A 16,586-nucleotide genomic window follows, 5' to 3' on the forward strand; every position below is an offset into this window, starting at 1 on the left:
GGCTTGAGCAGGGCGTTAATGCGTTTCGGCCGACGTTCTGGTCCGTTTGACCAGGTGATGTCGGGTTGATCGAGGCGTGAGGCGTATCTGGGGCAACTGACGTCAGCTTGAGTCTTGTCGCCATTATTATCCTCATCAAATCTAAAACTTTATCTTATTTTCTTTTCTTCATAAAGGTTAAACAATGACCTAATATATGCTAGTCGACCTAATATATGCTAGTCGATATCATCGCTAAGGGTTTATCGGGTTGTCTTGAGCGTTTGACCTTTGGTAGATTGAATTTAGATAGAAATTTAAGAAAGATTAATGTGCTGTTTGTATTAATAAAATTCTGATTATTTGTCCCAAAAGAACTCATTTTCATATAAATTATATATTAGATTGTATAATTAAAACTAATATCAATATTATTAGTAAAAAATATTATTAACATTGTGGTCAATCCGATGTGATTCAAACCCGTATGCGTACATATATTCGGGAGACGTTTGATGTGTAAAAGTTATTCTTCTAATGTAGTCATGAGATATTTGAATTTCGGATGTCAAATCTCAAAGCGTTGAATTTCAAGATACCACTTATACGAAGGCCAAGAGAAAGATTTTCTCACTCGATCTTTCTTATGCTCAAGTTAATAGTTTGAGGCCCTTAAATATGGGTTAGAATAGTTCTCCTTAAAAAATTTCATTTCTTCTTATTTAAAATATATTTTTTTATATATTTAAAAAAATTGGATGGAGGATGATATGGATTTTGAGTGATGGTCGCACATCAACTTAGTAAATTTTCTATTAGATGTAAAGTTGCAATCCTTCATCATTTTCGATCTTTTGATCCTTCGATTATCTTTTGAAGAGTTAGAAATTTAATTAAAATGCTAACTAAATATAATTATAATGGTTGGAATACTTCAAATCGAACCAGCGGTCAAACCCAAACATATGACATTGTGGTTTGGTTCGGTCAATTCGATACGTTCTGTCTGTATAAACCGGACCAAATCAAACCGCGCATCTGAAGCAAGATTGAGAGGTGCGGCTTGCCATAACGAGCCTACATGCCAAGTTTGTTGTGCCGAAACCGAGCATCATCATCGCCACCACCGATTCGTAGGTTTTCCCAAGCCGAAGGAGAACGCAACAACTCGAGCGAGAGACAGAAGACAGCGCGAAACATTGCGAGCGATAGCAGAAGCTCACAGAACGAACGAAAGAGAGCGAGCGTAGAAGCGTAGAGATCGACAGAGAACGCGACCAATAAACCAAGCAGTTGCCCCCTTTCCATCCCTCCCCCTCCTTCTGCTCCTCCTGTTTAGAGAGATCAGAGAGAATTCCTTCCTCGCCGACGCCGCTGAACCGATCGAATCGGCCGGGAGTTCGTAGAAAACATCCTCCTGCCGTAAGGATTTCTTCTCCGTTCTCTTCTACTTCTGGGGGCATCAATCCGATGTCCGTTAGGGTTTGAGTGCTCCCTAAGTTTTTGCCCCTTTGTTCTCTTGCCCTCGTCCCGATTTTTCTTTTCAGTCCCTCTGTTCAGAGTCTAGGGTTCGCCGTTCTTGATCCGGCGCCGTCTTTTGGGCTTTTGGCTGCCTGTATGGATGGTTGCCCCTTCTTGATCATTAGGGTTCTTCCCTTCTTGTGGTTCGTTTGAAGGGTTTTTTTTTAGGCGATCCCTGCCTGGATATTGGTCATAGTGGCATCCCATGGGTGTTTGAAGCGTATATATCTTGGCCGTCTCGGCAGGACTCGGTGTTGAAGCTTAAGCATTCGCGTGGAGGGTTTTTGTGCGGTTTACAATCTCAGGCAGACGCACTAATTGTCGCTCTTGGTGACGCTTATTACAAATTTTGGACCTTTCTGGAGAACTGCATTGAAGCTTTAGCATTCGCATTTCTCTGGAGAGGGCTTTGTCTGTGCTTAAAGTTTCCAGCAGAGTAAAATCTTGCACTTAGTGATGCTAATTTAGCGGGATATTTGAAACTTGCAAACATTGGTTCTCTTGAAAGTACTGGGTTTCAAGTTTAAGCATTAGTGTTTACCTGTGGAGTTTCTGTGCAGTTTAAAGTTTTTGGTAGAGTAAATCTTGCTCCTGAGATGACCGCTAATTTTGTGCCCATGGTGACGACTTGAAGCCGAGGGTTTGCCTTTTGGAAATACTATGCTGGACTTATTCTGATAGCATATCTTGTACAGGAAAATGATATTCATTTGGTTATAGATTGGATCCGAAGGTATAAGGTTTTAACTGTATATAGATAATGGTCTGGACTGAAAATGGACCGAGGTGAGCCGGCATTGGTTCCACAGTGGTACAAATTTCCAAACGGGAGCACTTCCAACAATGCCCTGCAATCCAACTCTTCCAAACATTCCGGTAGTTCTTATTCCACATGACTGTTACCTTTATTCCAGTTTTGTCATAATGATCTTTCCTGTTAACATATTTCTTTTATTCCTGCTGGTGAAAATGGTGTAGGGCTTGGCTCAAGAGATAAATCACTTGGCGATCAAGACAGGAACTTGCTAAGGAGTTTGAGCTCTAATGGTTCTGCAATTTATGATAAAGGCAGCTCTGGTAAATCACAGGCTTACAGTAGTTTCAGAAGGTCTCGAGATAGAAACCAGGAAAAGGATTTTGATTCCCGTGAGAGGGAAATTAAGTCAGTTTTGGTTGATAATGGTTTCGATCATCATGATTCATTTCTTGGAGTTGGGGCTGAAAAAGATGCCTTGAGGCGCTCCCAGTCCATGATAGCTGGAAGGCAAGTCAACTCCTGGCCTAAAAAACTTGGAAGTAGTGGAAATAATATTGTTCCTTCTGTGGGAACTGTAAGTGGCAGCATTAGCAAAACCTCGTTTGAGAAAGACTTTCCATCTCTTCGAGCTGAAGGGAAGCATGGTTTTTCAGACACAGGTGATGTATCACCTCTTGGCCTTAGAACTGCTGTTCAGAGTCTTCCCGTTGTTTCTTCGGTCATATTTGGAACTTCAGCTCTGGCAGAAGTACCGGTAAAAGTTGAAACTAATGGAAGCATAATCTCACCTGTCCTACAAGCTGCTCCCACATGTCAGGCATCTGCAGCAGGAATTACAATGTCAGGATTAAACATGGCAGAAGCATTGGCTCAGGCACCATCCCAAGTTGGTAACACTCAGGTAAATTATAGAATAAGATAGTGATTTCTTGTTTCTTTTGCTTGGTGATTTCACTAGCACGGGATTTAGTTTCTTTCTTTAATTGTTTCGCAGTCAACTGTTGACACTCAGAGGATTGAGGAACTTGCTCTTAAAAAGTGCAAGCAACTAATACCCATGACGCCTTCGATGCCTAAAGCCTCGGTATCATAACTTCCATTTTTCTTGGCGAGACATATTTTCCTATTTTAACACTATTGCTTAAATATATTGTTGCTTTTCTTCATTTCTCATTGTTTTAACTCTCAAGTGAGATGAATATTCTTTGAGATCAGGCTTCCTGATTTACCTTAATCACAATTATCGAAAGAGTGCTTAGCTACACAATCCCTAATGTTACTTAGAAAAGTTTTTGCATCTTTAATTTTGATGATAAGGTGTCATGTAATTGTTCTATCAACCATGTAAAGTAAAATAAGAGTTTGGATCAATATTTTAGGAATGTTTGACCATGACATATACCGGACGAAGGAGCTTGTGATGAAGTCTGTAAATACAAACATTTGATAGTGATGCTGTTCCCAGCCAAGTGGTTTTGTAAATGGATCCGTTAAAGAACTTAGCAGCAAGGTTTGTAGATCCCACCATGCCTAATCTGAAGTTGGTTATCAAGTGGATATGTAAGAGTGGAAGTGGGACTTGTCTATTTACTTTTGCTCAGCCAGAGCCAATGCTAAAACATCCCGATAGCAGAGAATTTGGAATGATAAAACTTTATCTGAATTAGCTGAGTCCGATGACCCTTTGGTGATTGCATGTGTTTGACCAAGTTTGTTGGTTTTGATCAATTTTGGCTGGACTAGGATGGTTTCCAATCATTTTTAGTTCCAGTTCCAATTGCTTTCAGGATGATTCTGGCCAACATAAGGGTAACTGACAAAGACCTATCATTGGTCTAATCTAGACTATTCGACCAAATTGTTCCAATCCTGATAGCAAATTCTAGCATTGATTCCAGTTCAAATTCTAGATTAATGAACCTTGTTGAAAGTCAGCTGGCATGTGGAACAATAAATTATATTGGTTTCAGTTTAGCTCATGCAACTAGACAGCTATCTTCCAAATTATTCCCAAGGCTGGAATGAGTCTAGAATGAAAGTGAAAATTGGAAGAATTAAATTCGCACTATAGATCCTCAACTTATGCAATGCAACTTGATTCCTCTTACTATTAGCCGCTTTTTTCACTAATCTTTTAAATTTAGAGTGGAACTTCTGTAACTTCCTATCTACTGAGGTGTATTTTATCAATTGCATTTTGGTATACATGCTCTGTATCTTTATAAGTTTTGGCTTAATTCTTCAAAGCACTTTGCCAAATTATTTTACATAATTGTAACAAGATCATTAATTTTGGTACTAAACTAGTAACCATTGCCAACATACTTATTGTGTACTGGCCTGTACTAATATAAAGAAAAAGAGAAAAACTGTTGGAGTGCAGGAAACAAAATGAGAGAGGGAGATACTTATACCACTTCCTATTCTTCCTCTTTCATTCCTTCCTCTCAATACCTTTCCTCTCTTCTACTTCTTCCTTTGCTGTATTTTCTTTTCCTATCATGCAATATGTGACTACCACTCTTTTTCATTTTGTGACTTGCAACTGCCTATCAAACCGCAAACTTGGTCACCCCACAGTGTGCCGGCAGGGTGGTTTCTGAATTGATCCTCACTCAGAGATATATTTTGTTACCGGGCAGGATACTAGGAGTTTCTATTTTTTTTCTTATAGCGATCCAATCTATTTCTAAGAACTTGTGTTATGTACTTAAGAAGTGCAAGTTGTCTTCACTTCTCCTTTTTGTTTTGACTTTCATATCGGATTCCATATTTCTAAAGCTTTCCAAAATTTTTGTATCATGTTGATTAATCATTTTCCATGCATTTCCAACAGCTCCATTTTTCATGTCTAACCATGACTTGATTAGAAAATTTTGAATTGTTTCATATTACAATGCATGACCAAGGGGCTACATAGTGATTGATGCTAGTTTATATTAATTTGCATCACTCCCTACTGGAATGCTAATGGGATATTACTCCTAATTGGGGTTTTCTACAATTTAAGGAGGAGAACAAGCCTACAAAGAAAGAACATGAGGAAAGAGGCTTCGGTGATCATTCGTTGCTTCCTAATGTTCTAAGATTTCGCCAATCCAATTTACATCCAAAATAAGAACTCAAGATCTAGATACAACTCAAAATACGACTCTGGACTCAATAAATAATCCAAATATAAGTAAATGAAAAAATATAAATGTAAAGCTAAACATGACTCGATTTAGATCTAATCAAGTAAAATAGGCTCAATTGAAAATTCAGATGGTGGAGGTTGGCAATCGACAATGGATGCCATTTTGTAGCAAGTATATTTGTCCTTCGAGTCAGCTCTGTAAAGTGGAGGATCTAAATCTGATTTTGTAGTCATGCCATTGATTTTACACCAACAACAAAGCTGTAAGTCTCAATTATTTGTGGTCGTCTACATGGATCTTTTGTCGCCATTAATATCTATAAAAAATCATATGTTTAATTAGGTTTATAGAATTTAAATATTTATTTATAGTTTCTATTAAGATCTTTTTAGATCTTCCTCTACTTCTCTTTGTAACACTAATATTAATCATTTCACATCTTCTGATTATCGCATTCATTTTATCATTTTAAATAATTTTTTTCTCATCTTATCTTCCATCGAAGCAATACCATCTTAAAAGATTTTCTCTCATCTTATTTTCTATTGAAGTGATATCTAGTTGTTCATGAATAAAAATATTTCTTTTTCTATCTTTCCTAGTAACTCCACATATCCATTTTAATATTTTTTTCTCATTAACACAAACTTTTTGTATATGTTTTTTCTTAATTGCCCAACACTCAGATACATATAACATTGTTGGTTTCACAACTGTTTTATAATTTTTTTTTAATCTTAAAAGTATTCAATGATCACACAAGACTTCTAACGTCCCTCGCCATGTTAATCATCATGTTTCTACTTTGTGAGTAATATTTTCATTGATCTCTTCATCTTATTGAATAATTGATCCAAAATACCTAAAACTTTTACTTAAAGGGATTTCTTGTTTATTTAATTTAATTATTTTTTTGTTTATTTCTAGAATCACTAAAATTATATTTTATATATTTAGTTTTAGTCCTACTTAATTAAAACCTTTAGTTTTTAGGATTTGCCTCCATAGTTTCAGTTTATAATTAATTTCACTTAGGCTCTCATCAACTAAACCAATATCGTCAGCAAATAACAAATACCAGGGAGGTCTATCATGTAAGTGATTAGTAAATTCATCCATTATCGATGTGTAAAGGTAGGGACTTAATGCGGATCCTTGGTATAATCCTATGTTAATAGGAAACTCACTAGACACTCTTCCTATAGTTCTAACATTAGTAGCTACATTATCATGCATATCTTTAATAACATCAATATAATTAATGGATACACCTTTTCTAAAACACATTATAATAAATTTTTAGAAACCCTATCATTGGCTTTCTCTAAGTCAATAAAAATCATATGCAAATCTTTTTTTCTCTGTACTTTTTCATTAATTGTCTTAATAAATAAATAGCTTCTATGACTGATCTTTTAGACATAAAAACTAAATTAATTTTCAAATATATTTGTTTCAAGCCTTATCCTACTTTTGATAACTCATTCCCAAAATTTCATAGTGTGACTCATGATTTTAATTCTTCTATAATTTGAATAATTTTGTTTGTCATCCTTATTTATATAAATTGACACTAAAAAATTATTTCTCCATTCATCATACACTCTTCTGAATCTCATATTTTATTAAATAAGCTAGTTGACCAAACTACTCCCTTGCCCCCTAAATTTTTCCAGACCTCAATAGGGATGCCATCAGCCATACTATCATTTTTTTTCCACATGCGGAGGTTTAATGTGATTGATGTCATATGTTGCTCCTTGATTGAAGATGAAAGCCATCAGTGTCTCTGAAGTTGACTTAGGTTGGGTCAAAAATTGATGGATGGAAGGTTTTATTGTGGTCGACTAACAATATTTTCAGCTTCTGAAGGTCTACTGGCGAGACTTTAATAGAATTGATTAATTAGTATTCTGGGCATGTTGTTTTAAGTTTCAACAGGCTGTTAAGATCAAGCATTAAAATCTTGGTCCAATTGACATACTGGTTTGGTATCAATACCAATACTGAGTGTAGGCATGGTTAGTATCAACCAAACCAGAAGAGAAAGAGAGTGAGAGAGAAGGTAGAAAAGGAGGAGAAGAGGAGTTGAGGCAGCAGGGGCAGAGAGAGAGAGAGAAAGAGGTGTATGGGTCAACGTAGGTCAATATTGATTGGACCAACAAAGAGAGTGATAGAGGAGGCAGAGAAGTTAGTAGAGGAGGAGGTGGTGGTGCCCACTTTGTATGACCTCTTAGTTGAATTTGGAAGAGGGAATCTTTGTGCCGCTATGGAGCCAGATAACTAAACTAAGGGAGGGAATTTTATATTTGTGTGTGGGTGGAAGTGGACTTTTTTTATGAATTTTTATTTTGAAAAATGTCATAATCACTACATCTAGAATCCTAAGCATTGTGCCAGTTAGATGCTTCAATGGTTTCCAGGAGAACAGTTGTTGCATTGTTATTTACTTGTAAGGTCACTTTTTATGATCTTGGGGACCATTGTGCAGCTATAACCTAGATAACAAAAGAATGGGAGGGTTTATATATATAGAGAGAGAGATGGAATTAGACTTCTTATGTGAAATTTTGCTTGGAAATTGTCACAGTCACTGCATCTAGAATTGTAGGCATTGTCACAGAACAACATTAAAAATGTATAATCTAAATTATCTTATATTTGGCAGTTTATTAAGACTCCTCTAGCTGATGGAAAGAAAAAAAGGACTTCCATATAAAAATAAATCTTTTCGAAAACAAAGGATTTTTTTATCATAATGGATAATTTGTTGGAAAGCTACAACAAATGGACAGAGACTGTATCATTGAGGTGGTCTCAAATTGTGTATGATGTTATCTTTAATATTATTTAATGGTCTTGCCAGATTTGATCTTTCATTTTTTCAGCTTATTGATACCACAGATGAAATTGGGAGCTTAGTAGTAGTTTAGAGGTGTCATAATAGGAAAATCTAGAAAGTAAACTAGACAAAGAGAAACTGACATGAGTATGTTGTGTCAGATTCAAGTCCTACAAGAATGCCCAAGTAGGGACCTGAGTGTAGGTTTATGCATCAGTTGGTGAGGAGCGGTAAGCATTTATCGAGTATTTCTCCTGCTTTGTCTTGAGGAAAAGTATGTCTGAGTTTCTGAGGTGAGAATTGGACTAACTATATATAATTTATGTTTGTTGAAGTTTAGAACATGTAGTCACATTACATGATACATGAACTAATAATTAACAAGAATTTCTAAGATATCCATCAGGGAGAAAAGCTAATTTACCAACATAATGCTTGGAATATAGAGAGTGAAGAAGTATAATGATTGAAGGTATCTTGTCCCTCATCTAGAGAATGCATTTAGGATTTACCATTTCATTTTTTAAGTGTCTTTTTAAGTTTTTCATATGTATGATCTTTTGGTATTTGCTCTATCAATTGGATAATTCAATGAAGCATCTAGCATGGAACATCAAACATTGATTTATAATATGGATATGTATCTAGCATGGACAACAAGCATTTTGAAATATCCATGTTCTTAGATTGTGAACTTCATATAGTGCCACAAGACATTAGACTTCCAATATGCATCCATTGTGAGATGCAAATTGGATATGGTCAGCTAATAAACAGAAAGTGAATTTTTATGATTGGTTATGATAGCGTACAAGAGGTAGGTATTATCGTCTTACAGCCCTTTCTTCTTGTTTTTCATTCCCCACCTTTTTTTTGCCTTTCTCTTCATGAAGGCAGCAACAGTTTGGTTCCTTTCTTGACTCAAATAAATTTAATTTGCTCATGACCATTTATTGCCCTCAGAGTTGCAGCTTATCAGAAAAGACAAGATCGAAGATAGCAAGAGGCGGAGATTTCAGTTCTCTTGCTAAGGTTGGCCAGCAATCACATGTGAACCATACTTTCCGACCATCAGCTAGATCTGATATTGCAAAGACAGCTCAAGTGGGAAATTTTCATGTTCTTAACCGAGAGAAGAATAGCATCTCTCATGTTGCCAAAGATGGATCCGGTATTGGCAAAGTTATGGACCCCACTGGTCTCACATCAACTGTTGCAGTTCTTCCTTCGAAGAGACGAACTGACCAAAACTTTAGAGTTGACAGCAAGAATGGTGCTGTAACTTATATCTTGCTTGGCGAAAGAAAACTTCCTTCTCAGTCAAAGAATAGGAATGATTTCTTCAATTTACTGAGGAAGAAATCGTTGACCAGTCCACGTGCAATTCCAGAAGCCAGCTCTACTGAACCGACATCAAGCTTGGAGAAGGAAGTTGACAACTTGCAAATCACTTCTGTCAATGTGAGAAAGAATAGCCTCCCATCAGTATTGGATTGTTCAACAGAAAATGGAAATGTTTTAAATGGAGATTCTTGTGCTTCTGATGAGTCTGAGAATTTTGATGCTGACAATGGAGAAGCCAATCCATCTTCCAACACCATAGTTGACCCAGAAGAAGAAGCGTTCTTGCAATCTCTTGGATGGGATAAAAATGCTTGGGAGGAAGCTCTGACAGAGGAGGAGATCGATGCTTTCCTTAAGAAGGTAAAAGTTTTTGGACTTTTTCTGGTTTGTCACTGCACATGGTCTTCTTTTTTTGGTCCCTGTATTGTGGTTTTATATCCTAAAGCTTATGTTGCTTCTTTTTTTTCTCATCCTTTTTTATCAGTACGAGAAACGAAGACCACTAAAGATTGTGCCAACAGATCTGTATGCGAACAACTTGTCCGGTGAAGATGCATGAAGACTGAGCACATCTTGCTTGAGATCTGAAAAGTTCTGCTAGTTTTCTGAAGTGAGTTTCTCATTGATACTTAGGAGACTAAAAATTAGTTGTTCGAAATATAGGTTGGTGAAAAGAATCAATTGGTTTTTCTTTTCTGTCCTTAAGCTGTCAAAATGAATTTGAAAGTTCAGAATAAGATATAATTGCTTCAGTTCATGGATCTATGGCTTGCGATCTTTGAAAACGTTTATGGTAAGGTTTCTGTTGTTGCTTAATGAAATCGCTGGGTATTGAAATGTTGATTTTTGGAGAAATGAAAAGTGGTTTGGAAAGAAAATGGTTCTCTTTGCAATAAATTTTGTAATGATGGATAGATTAAAACTCAATGTCTATAAAACCATGTAATAATCTTTAAAGAACAAGGGTGTGTTTGTTCTTTTACCATCTTAGTATCGACTTTTGGTAAAATTTGAAAAATTAAGTGTGGAATATTTTTGGTAAATTGCTCATAAGTGTTGGTTGTTTGGAATTAAAATTTATGGGAATTTTTTTAGAAAAGATTTTTTTTTTTTTCGTTTTTCCTAAAAGGCATCTCCCTTTGGTTTTTTCAAACAGTTTCCTTTAATTCAAAAAAAAACTTGAATTATCTGGTCGTTCTCATCCTAATAGTGTTTTGATGAGCAATGTTAAATAAAATAATAATAATAATAATAATAATAATAATATGATGTCGTTTTTAATAAATTTATAATATTTTAATAAAAAATATTATGATGGCTGTAAACCGGTGAAAAAAATTAATGAAAATTTTAACGAAGAAAATTGATGAGGAATTATTTTTGAATATTTTTAAATTAAAAATACTATTTAAAATATAATTTTTTTGGGAGAAAAAACTGAAATGGAAATAGCCCTAAAATTCATATATAAAAAAAATATGAATCACTTAAAATAGTGTGTGATTATTAGATAGCTCGTACGTGATGGTGGCTGTCTTTAACTTTTTTGGCTCCTTTGCCACTTCCGTTACAAAGCTGTTGACTTGGCAAGCAGCCTCATTTACTGGAAATAAAAAAAGGGGAAGACAATGACCCAATTCTACTTGTACTTGAAGTAGCAGCTCTCGTCATGCACATGCACGACAGAGACGTACGTCTCGGAGGCAATCAGATGTTTGAATGGTTTGTTTATACAATCCATAGACATCAAGCATTTTGTCAAGCCCTCTCTCTCTCTCTCTCTCTCTCTCTCTCTCTCTCTCTCTCAAGTTAAAACCCTACAAGAAACCTCTCTCTCTCTCTCTCTCAAGTTAAAACCCTATAAGAAACCCCCCCGGCCTCTGCACAGAGACAACACACCAAGAAAGAAACCTATACCCAACCCAATGAATAAACTAAAAAAAAGATATAACACTCAGACAAATTAATTCCAATAGAAACTAAATATAAAATCAAATCAGCCCACAGACTTGACTCTCCCTCCCTCCCTCCCTCCCTCCCTCCAGAAATAAACGCCCCCCCCCCCCACTTAACACTATCCTTGCCGACCGTTGCTTCACATTTCCCAACTACACTACCAACCTTTTTTCCCTCTGTCTTTCCTATTGCTGTGCTGCAACTGGACGCAGACCCCATTTCCCAATAAAAGAGAAAGGAGAGACAGAGGTGTTAAAAGAGACACCGGAGAACGAATGCCCAACCTCAAAAGAAAAGATAACGAATGCGCAACAAAGCATCAAAAGAAAAAAGATACAAGAAAGGAAGAAAGGGCGGCGAAGCAATGGAGGAGGAGAAGCCTCTTCTGCTACTGCTCTTCTTCTCCGTCGCCATCCTCGCCGGCGCCGGCGCGGCAGTGGCCAAGTCGACCATCGAACCGTGCACGGGTACAGCCTCCTGCTCCGCGCTGCTGGGCTACACCCTCTACGCCGATCTCAAGGTCTCCGAGCTGGCCGTCCTCTTCCATGCCGACTCCACCGCCCTCCTCGCCGCCAACGCCATCGACGTCTCCTTCCCTGGCGTCGAGAACCGCATCCTCCCCGCCGGCCTCTTCCTCCGCGTCCCCGCCGCCTGCTCCTGCTCCGGCGGTATCCGCCGCTCCCTCTCCACCCGCTACACCGTCCGCCCCGCTGACACCCTCACCTCCATCGCCGCCTCCGTCTACTCCGGCCTCGCCACCCCCGACCAGATCCAGGAGGCCAACAACATCCGCGACCCCGCCGCCCTCGACGTCGGCCGCACCCTCGTCATCCCCCTCCCCTGCACCTGCTTCAACTCCACCGATAACAACCTCCCCACCATCTACCTCTCCTACGTCGTTCGCGCCGGCGACTCCGTGCCCGCCATCGCCGCCCGCTTCTCCACCACCATAACGGACATCATGAACGTGAACGCCATGGGGAGCCCTTCGATCCGGCCAGGTGACATACTCGCCATACCGCTGCCAGGTTAGAAGACGCACTTTGTTATTGTCTCTATAAGCCTCATTTATGTGCATCATTCTCGTCTCTTGTCAAACAAGTTAGTCTAACGCTTGCCTGAAGTGGCACGAGTAAAGAACCAATATCAACCTATACTTCCATCTTTAGAGGACTATAGATATTACAAGAGAGGAACGGTTAAAAACCATATGCTTCTCTTTTGAAGCCATAAAGCCTTGATTTTTCAGACTTGTAGACATACTAAAATGACACATTATACTGTTCTAAGCCTTTTCATTGTTAGAATGTGGGAGTTCGCCCATAGGCTTGAGAATTTTCTATAACTTAGTATGAATCTCGCTCATCGAGTTGAAGGGATATTGTAGTATGGGAGACAGACAAGCTGTGAAGCATTTGCAGAAACGAGTTTGGTTGCCTCAACACCTGAGTGTTTGCCATTGACAGGGTAAAAGTTTTGAAATGAGTGTGACAATTCAGCTGTAAAATGTAGCAACTTATCGACTAAAATGTTGAGGGTTTTGTCTAACTTGATGAAGATGGATGCTATGTCATTTGTCTGAATATTTATTTTCCCAGTGGCAGAAGATACAAGGAAGCATGTTCCTTCTGAAAAGGGGAGAGAACTAGAGGTCTCTGTTCGGATGCTAAAGCAAAGGCACTGTTCAAGTGCTAATCTTGTACCGCTTAGCATTTCTATCTATATAATTGAGCTTTGGGTGTGTTTTCACGTATTAGAATGCATGTCATTTTGTTGGGAATGAGATTATAAGAGAACTGGATGTGGTCGCGGCCATGTATAAATCTGAATATCCATGGTCTTGTGAGATGCAGAGTTTCTCTTCTACTACATTTGGAGTTTATTAAAGCATGTTGATGGCAACAGATTCCAGAATCGAATTTAGGTGTATTCGAGGTGTCTCACTTGGCAAGTGATAATAATAAAGCATATTGGATAATACAAGTAATACAATTTAATCATGAAATCGGTATACCGAGTTTCTCTTCTACATTTGGAGTTTATTAAAGCATGTTGATGGCAACAGATTCCATAATCGAATTTAGGTGTATTCGAGGTGTCTCACTTGGCAAGTGATAATAATAAAGCATATTGGATAATACAAGTAATACAATTTAATCATGAAATCGGTATACCGAGTTTCTCTTCTACTACATTTGGAGTTTATTAAAGCATGTTGATGGCAACAGATTCCATAATCGAATTTAGGTGTATTCGAGGTGTCTCACTTGGCAAGTGATAATAATAAAGCATATTGGATAATACAAGTAATACAATTTAATCATGAAATCGGTATACCGAGAGGCCCTTTATTTTCATGAAAGTCATTTAAGTTTATTCCAAGGTGTATCGCAAACAAAATTCTTCTGTCTACGATCACGAAAAACAGAAACAAGTTGGGATAGGAACGTTATAGCTTTTGGATTAGAAGAAAAAATCAACAACAGGAAGGGGATTGATATCAATATATAATTGTCAAAGCAATCTCACGGAGGAATATGATAATCCAAGAATCTTGAGGAAGGAATCATTTTAAGGAGAGGTAATTCTCTTTGTCCTTTTCGAGTAACATAAAGGAGCTCTTTTAGCCATTGAGATCGAGTGTGCTAGAAGCTTCTGTGATTTTTTTTTAAATATCCCTATTTCTGCTCTAAGCCGACCGACCTTTTATTGCCATTACATGCTGACGTGATTAAGCCATAAGTTTGAAAGCCAGATTAGATTCTTCTCATAAACCAAAGATCTGTATCTCCTATGAAGTTGACTTTCATGGACCATTTTATTTCCAAGTACTCCATTACATAATCTATGTCGAATGGTGTACAAGAATGAATGAGTTTGGCATATACAAACATGAAATACATGTGATTTCTGTCTCAACAGTTTAGTGATATACAACTCATATGAACAAACAACATTTGGAAGTGTGGTTCTCCCCCTTAGTTCCGATGCATGTAAATTTTGTCATCGATAATATTCTCAGCACTAAGGCTTGTAGTTTATTTCCCCTCGATATAGCATGTGCATCGATGTTTCCAAGTTATGCATCGGACTACGGCCTGATTGTGGCCAATGGGACTTATGCCATTACTGCTAGCCACTGTGTTCAATGCAGTTGTGGACCAGGAAATCTCAGGTACTAATTGAATTCTACTTTGTCTTGTGCACTTTTTGTTTTTCCCCTTTTTTCTACTTCAAACTAACTGCAACTTCTTGCAGATTGTATTGTTCACCAGCATCCTTGTCAGCATCATGTTCGAGCATGCAGTGCAGCAACAGCAATCTTATGATCGGAAACTATACTTCCCAGCAGACCAGCGCTGGTTGCAATGTTACTTCTTGCAATTATGGTGGCTTTGTAAATGGATCTATCGCCACTGTGTAAGCAGCTTCTACTAGGATTCTTTTATCTTGATCATCTTCTTTTTGATAAAGCAAAGTATGTGATTTTTGATTCATCATGCAGGTTAACCACATCTCTTCAACCTCAGTGTCCAGGTAATCTTTTTTACTTTCTTCCCATGAGCCTTTACAGCAGCTTGTTTCATGTGATTTCAAGTGTGGAAACAGCATAATTTATCCGATCGGTATTACTCAGGGCAACATCAGCTTCCTCCAGTGATACCCCCACCGACCACAGTAATCCATGATTCATTTCTCATTCCATCACCGTCGCCATCGCCATCACCATCGCCATCGCCATCGGCAGTCCAGGCAGGTACTACTACTATTACAACGCCGAGCGCAACGGTGCCAGGAACATTTTCGCTACCTGGTGTTTCTCCTGCCTACGTCCCTTCTGTAAGCATTTCTGAGGCGGTTTTCGTTAGTCCATTAAGCCACATTTTATGGTTGTTTGGCCTATCTTTGGGTCTTTCCAACTCCCTGTTTTAATCTTCTTCAACTGTCTATGCTGGGAAGCAAATTTTGCATCGGTTGTTCATTGGCGAGCTTGTCTGATGAATCTTAACTTTTGCCGAGACCTATATTTACGTGTCTAATTTTTCCAGTTGTTGTTACTTTCATTAGTATTATGATTAATCTTATGCCTTTCTTTGTATGAATTACTCATAATTCAATTCCTCTATTACATAATGTAATTGGTTTGTCAACAAAATGAATATTAACCATACTTCTCTTATCAGTGGAAGAGGCAAGTGATCATTAGTACTCCACCTATGAGTCCATCATGAATTCTATGACTCCAAATCCAATACCAACCTTAAAAATTCTAGAGGATTTACATGTACTTTTTCTTCAGCATACAACTACAAAAAAAAAGATTAATGTTGGGAGAGATCACAAATGCATGCAGTTAGAGATGCAATGTGTGTGTATCATGTCCCTTGGCTAAAGAACTTGACAACTCCAACCATGAGTTCTTTTCTCCAGAGGAGAAACCTGATGATGCTAACCTCAAAGACTTGAAACATATGCTAAAAGAACTTGCAATGTACTCTTCTATATGCAGCCAAAGGGGAAAAATAAAATTTGTGTTGGAAGAGATTATTCTTCTTGTTCTACATCACTTGTCAGCATGAACGATGATTGTAATGGTAACGATAAAGGATGGTAATTGTTTTATGTTTTCTAAAGGTAAGTGACGAAGGTTGTGTTGGATCTCAAAACCTTTACTATATGAACTATACAGTAACTAACTCGAGAAGCACATTCATTGAACATTGCAAGTGTGTATATATATATATATACATCCTTTCAGATATTTAAATTATTTATGCAAAAAATATATTTTTTTTCAACAATGTATAAGTGCATAATGTTAAGTTATATTTTGGTTCTTCGAATTGGGGAGGTGAGTCGAATCTAATCGAGGCTCGTTTCAAGATTATATGTGATTCTATTTATGATTTTGGACGTGTCGATCTTACAATACTCAGTCAAAGGTGATTTTGATAATGGTTTGTTTGATGATCAAATTAATTTACAAAGTTCATAGTCCAAGACTAAGATTAGTCGAATTGGTCATACTAATAATTGAGATATAACCGGT

At 37.6% G+C, this 16,586-nt stretch overlaps 2 protein-coding genes across 3 annotated transcripts; both read left to right on the top strand.

Annotated features, from left to right (window-relative positions):
• The first annotated feature begins 1,041 nt into the window (after positions 1-1,041).
• On the top strand, positions 1,042-10,337 carry LOC135619749 (uncharacterized). The gene is made up of 5 exons (XM_065122036.1): positions 1,042-2,376; positions 2,479-3,158; positions 3,252-3,341; positions 9,200-9,940; positions 10,065-10,337. Exons 1-5 carry the CDS (start codon positions 2,277-2,279, stop codon positions 10,137-10,139), a joined length of 1,686 nt encoding a protein of 561 aa, XP_064978108.1. The 5' UTR covers positions 1,042-2,276; the 3' UTR covers positions 10,140-10,337.
• A 1,474-nt stretch (positions 10,338-11,811) lies between these two features.
• LOC135585738 (lysM domain-containing GPI-anchored protein LYP6-like) lies at positions 11,812-15,563 on the top strand. Of its 2 annotated transcripts, XM_065119114.1 has the most exons (5): positions 11,812-12,564; positions 14,594-14,711; positions 14,795-14,956; positions 15,042-15,073; positions 15,174-15,563. In XM_065119114.1, the coding sequence occupies exons 1-5, from the start codon at positions 11,841-11,843 to the stop codon at positions 15,467-15,469; spliced, it is 1,332 nt and encodes a 443-aa protein (XP_064975186.1). In that variant the 5' UTR covers positions 11,812-11,840; the 3' UTR covers positions 15,470-15,563. The 2 variants fall into 2 exon arrangements, with proteins under 2 accessions (XP_064975186.1, XP_064975187.1); XM_065119115.1 differs by lacking the exons at positions 15,042-15,073; positions 15,174-15,563 and having other exon boundaries at positions 14,795-14,960.
• The last annotated feature ends 1,023 nt before the right edge of the window (positions 15,564-16,586 follow it).

The sequence above is a fragment of the Musa acuminata genome, chromosome BXJ2-8 (assembly GCF_036884655.1).
Source record: "Musa acuminata AAA Group cultivar baxijiao chromosome BXJ2-8, Cavendish_Baxijiao_AAA, whole genome shotgun sequence".
Classification (NCBI taxonomy): Eukaryota; Viridiplantae; Streptophyta; class Magnoliopsida; order Zingiberales; family Musaceae; genus Musa; species Musa acuminata.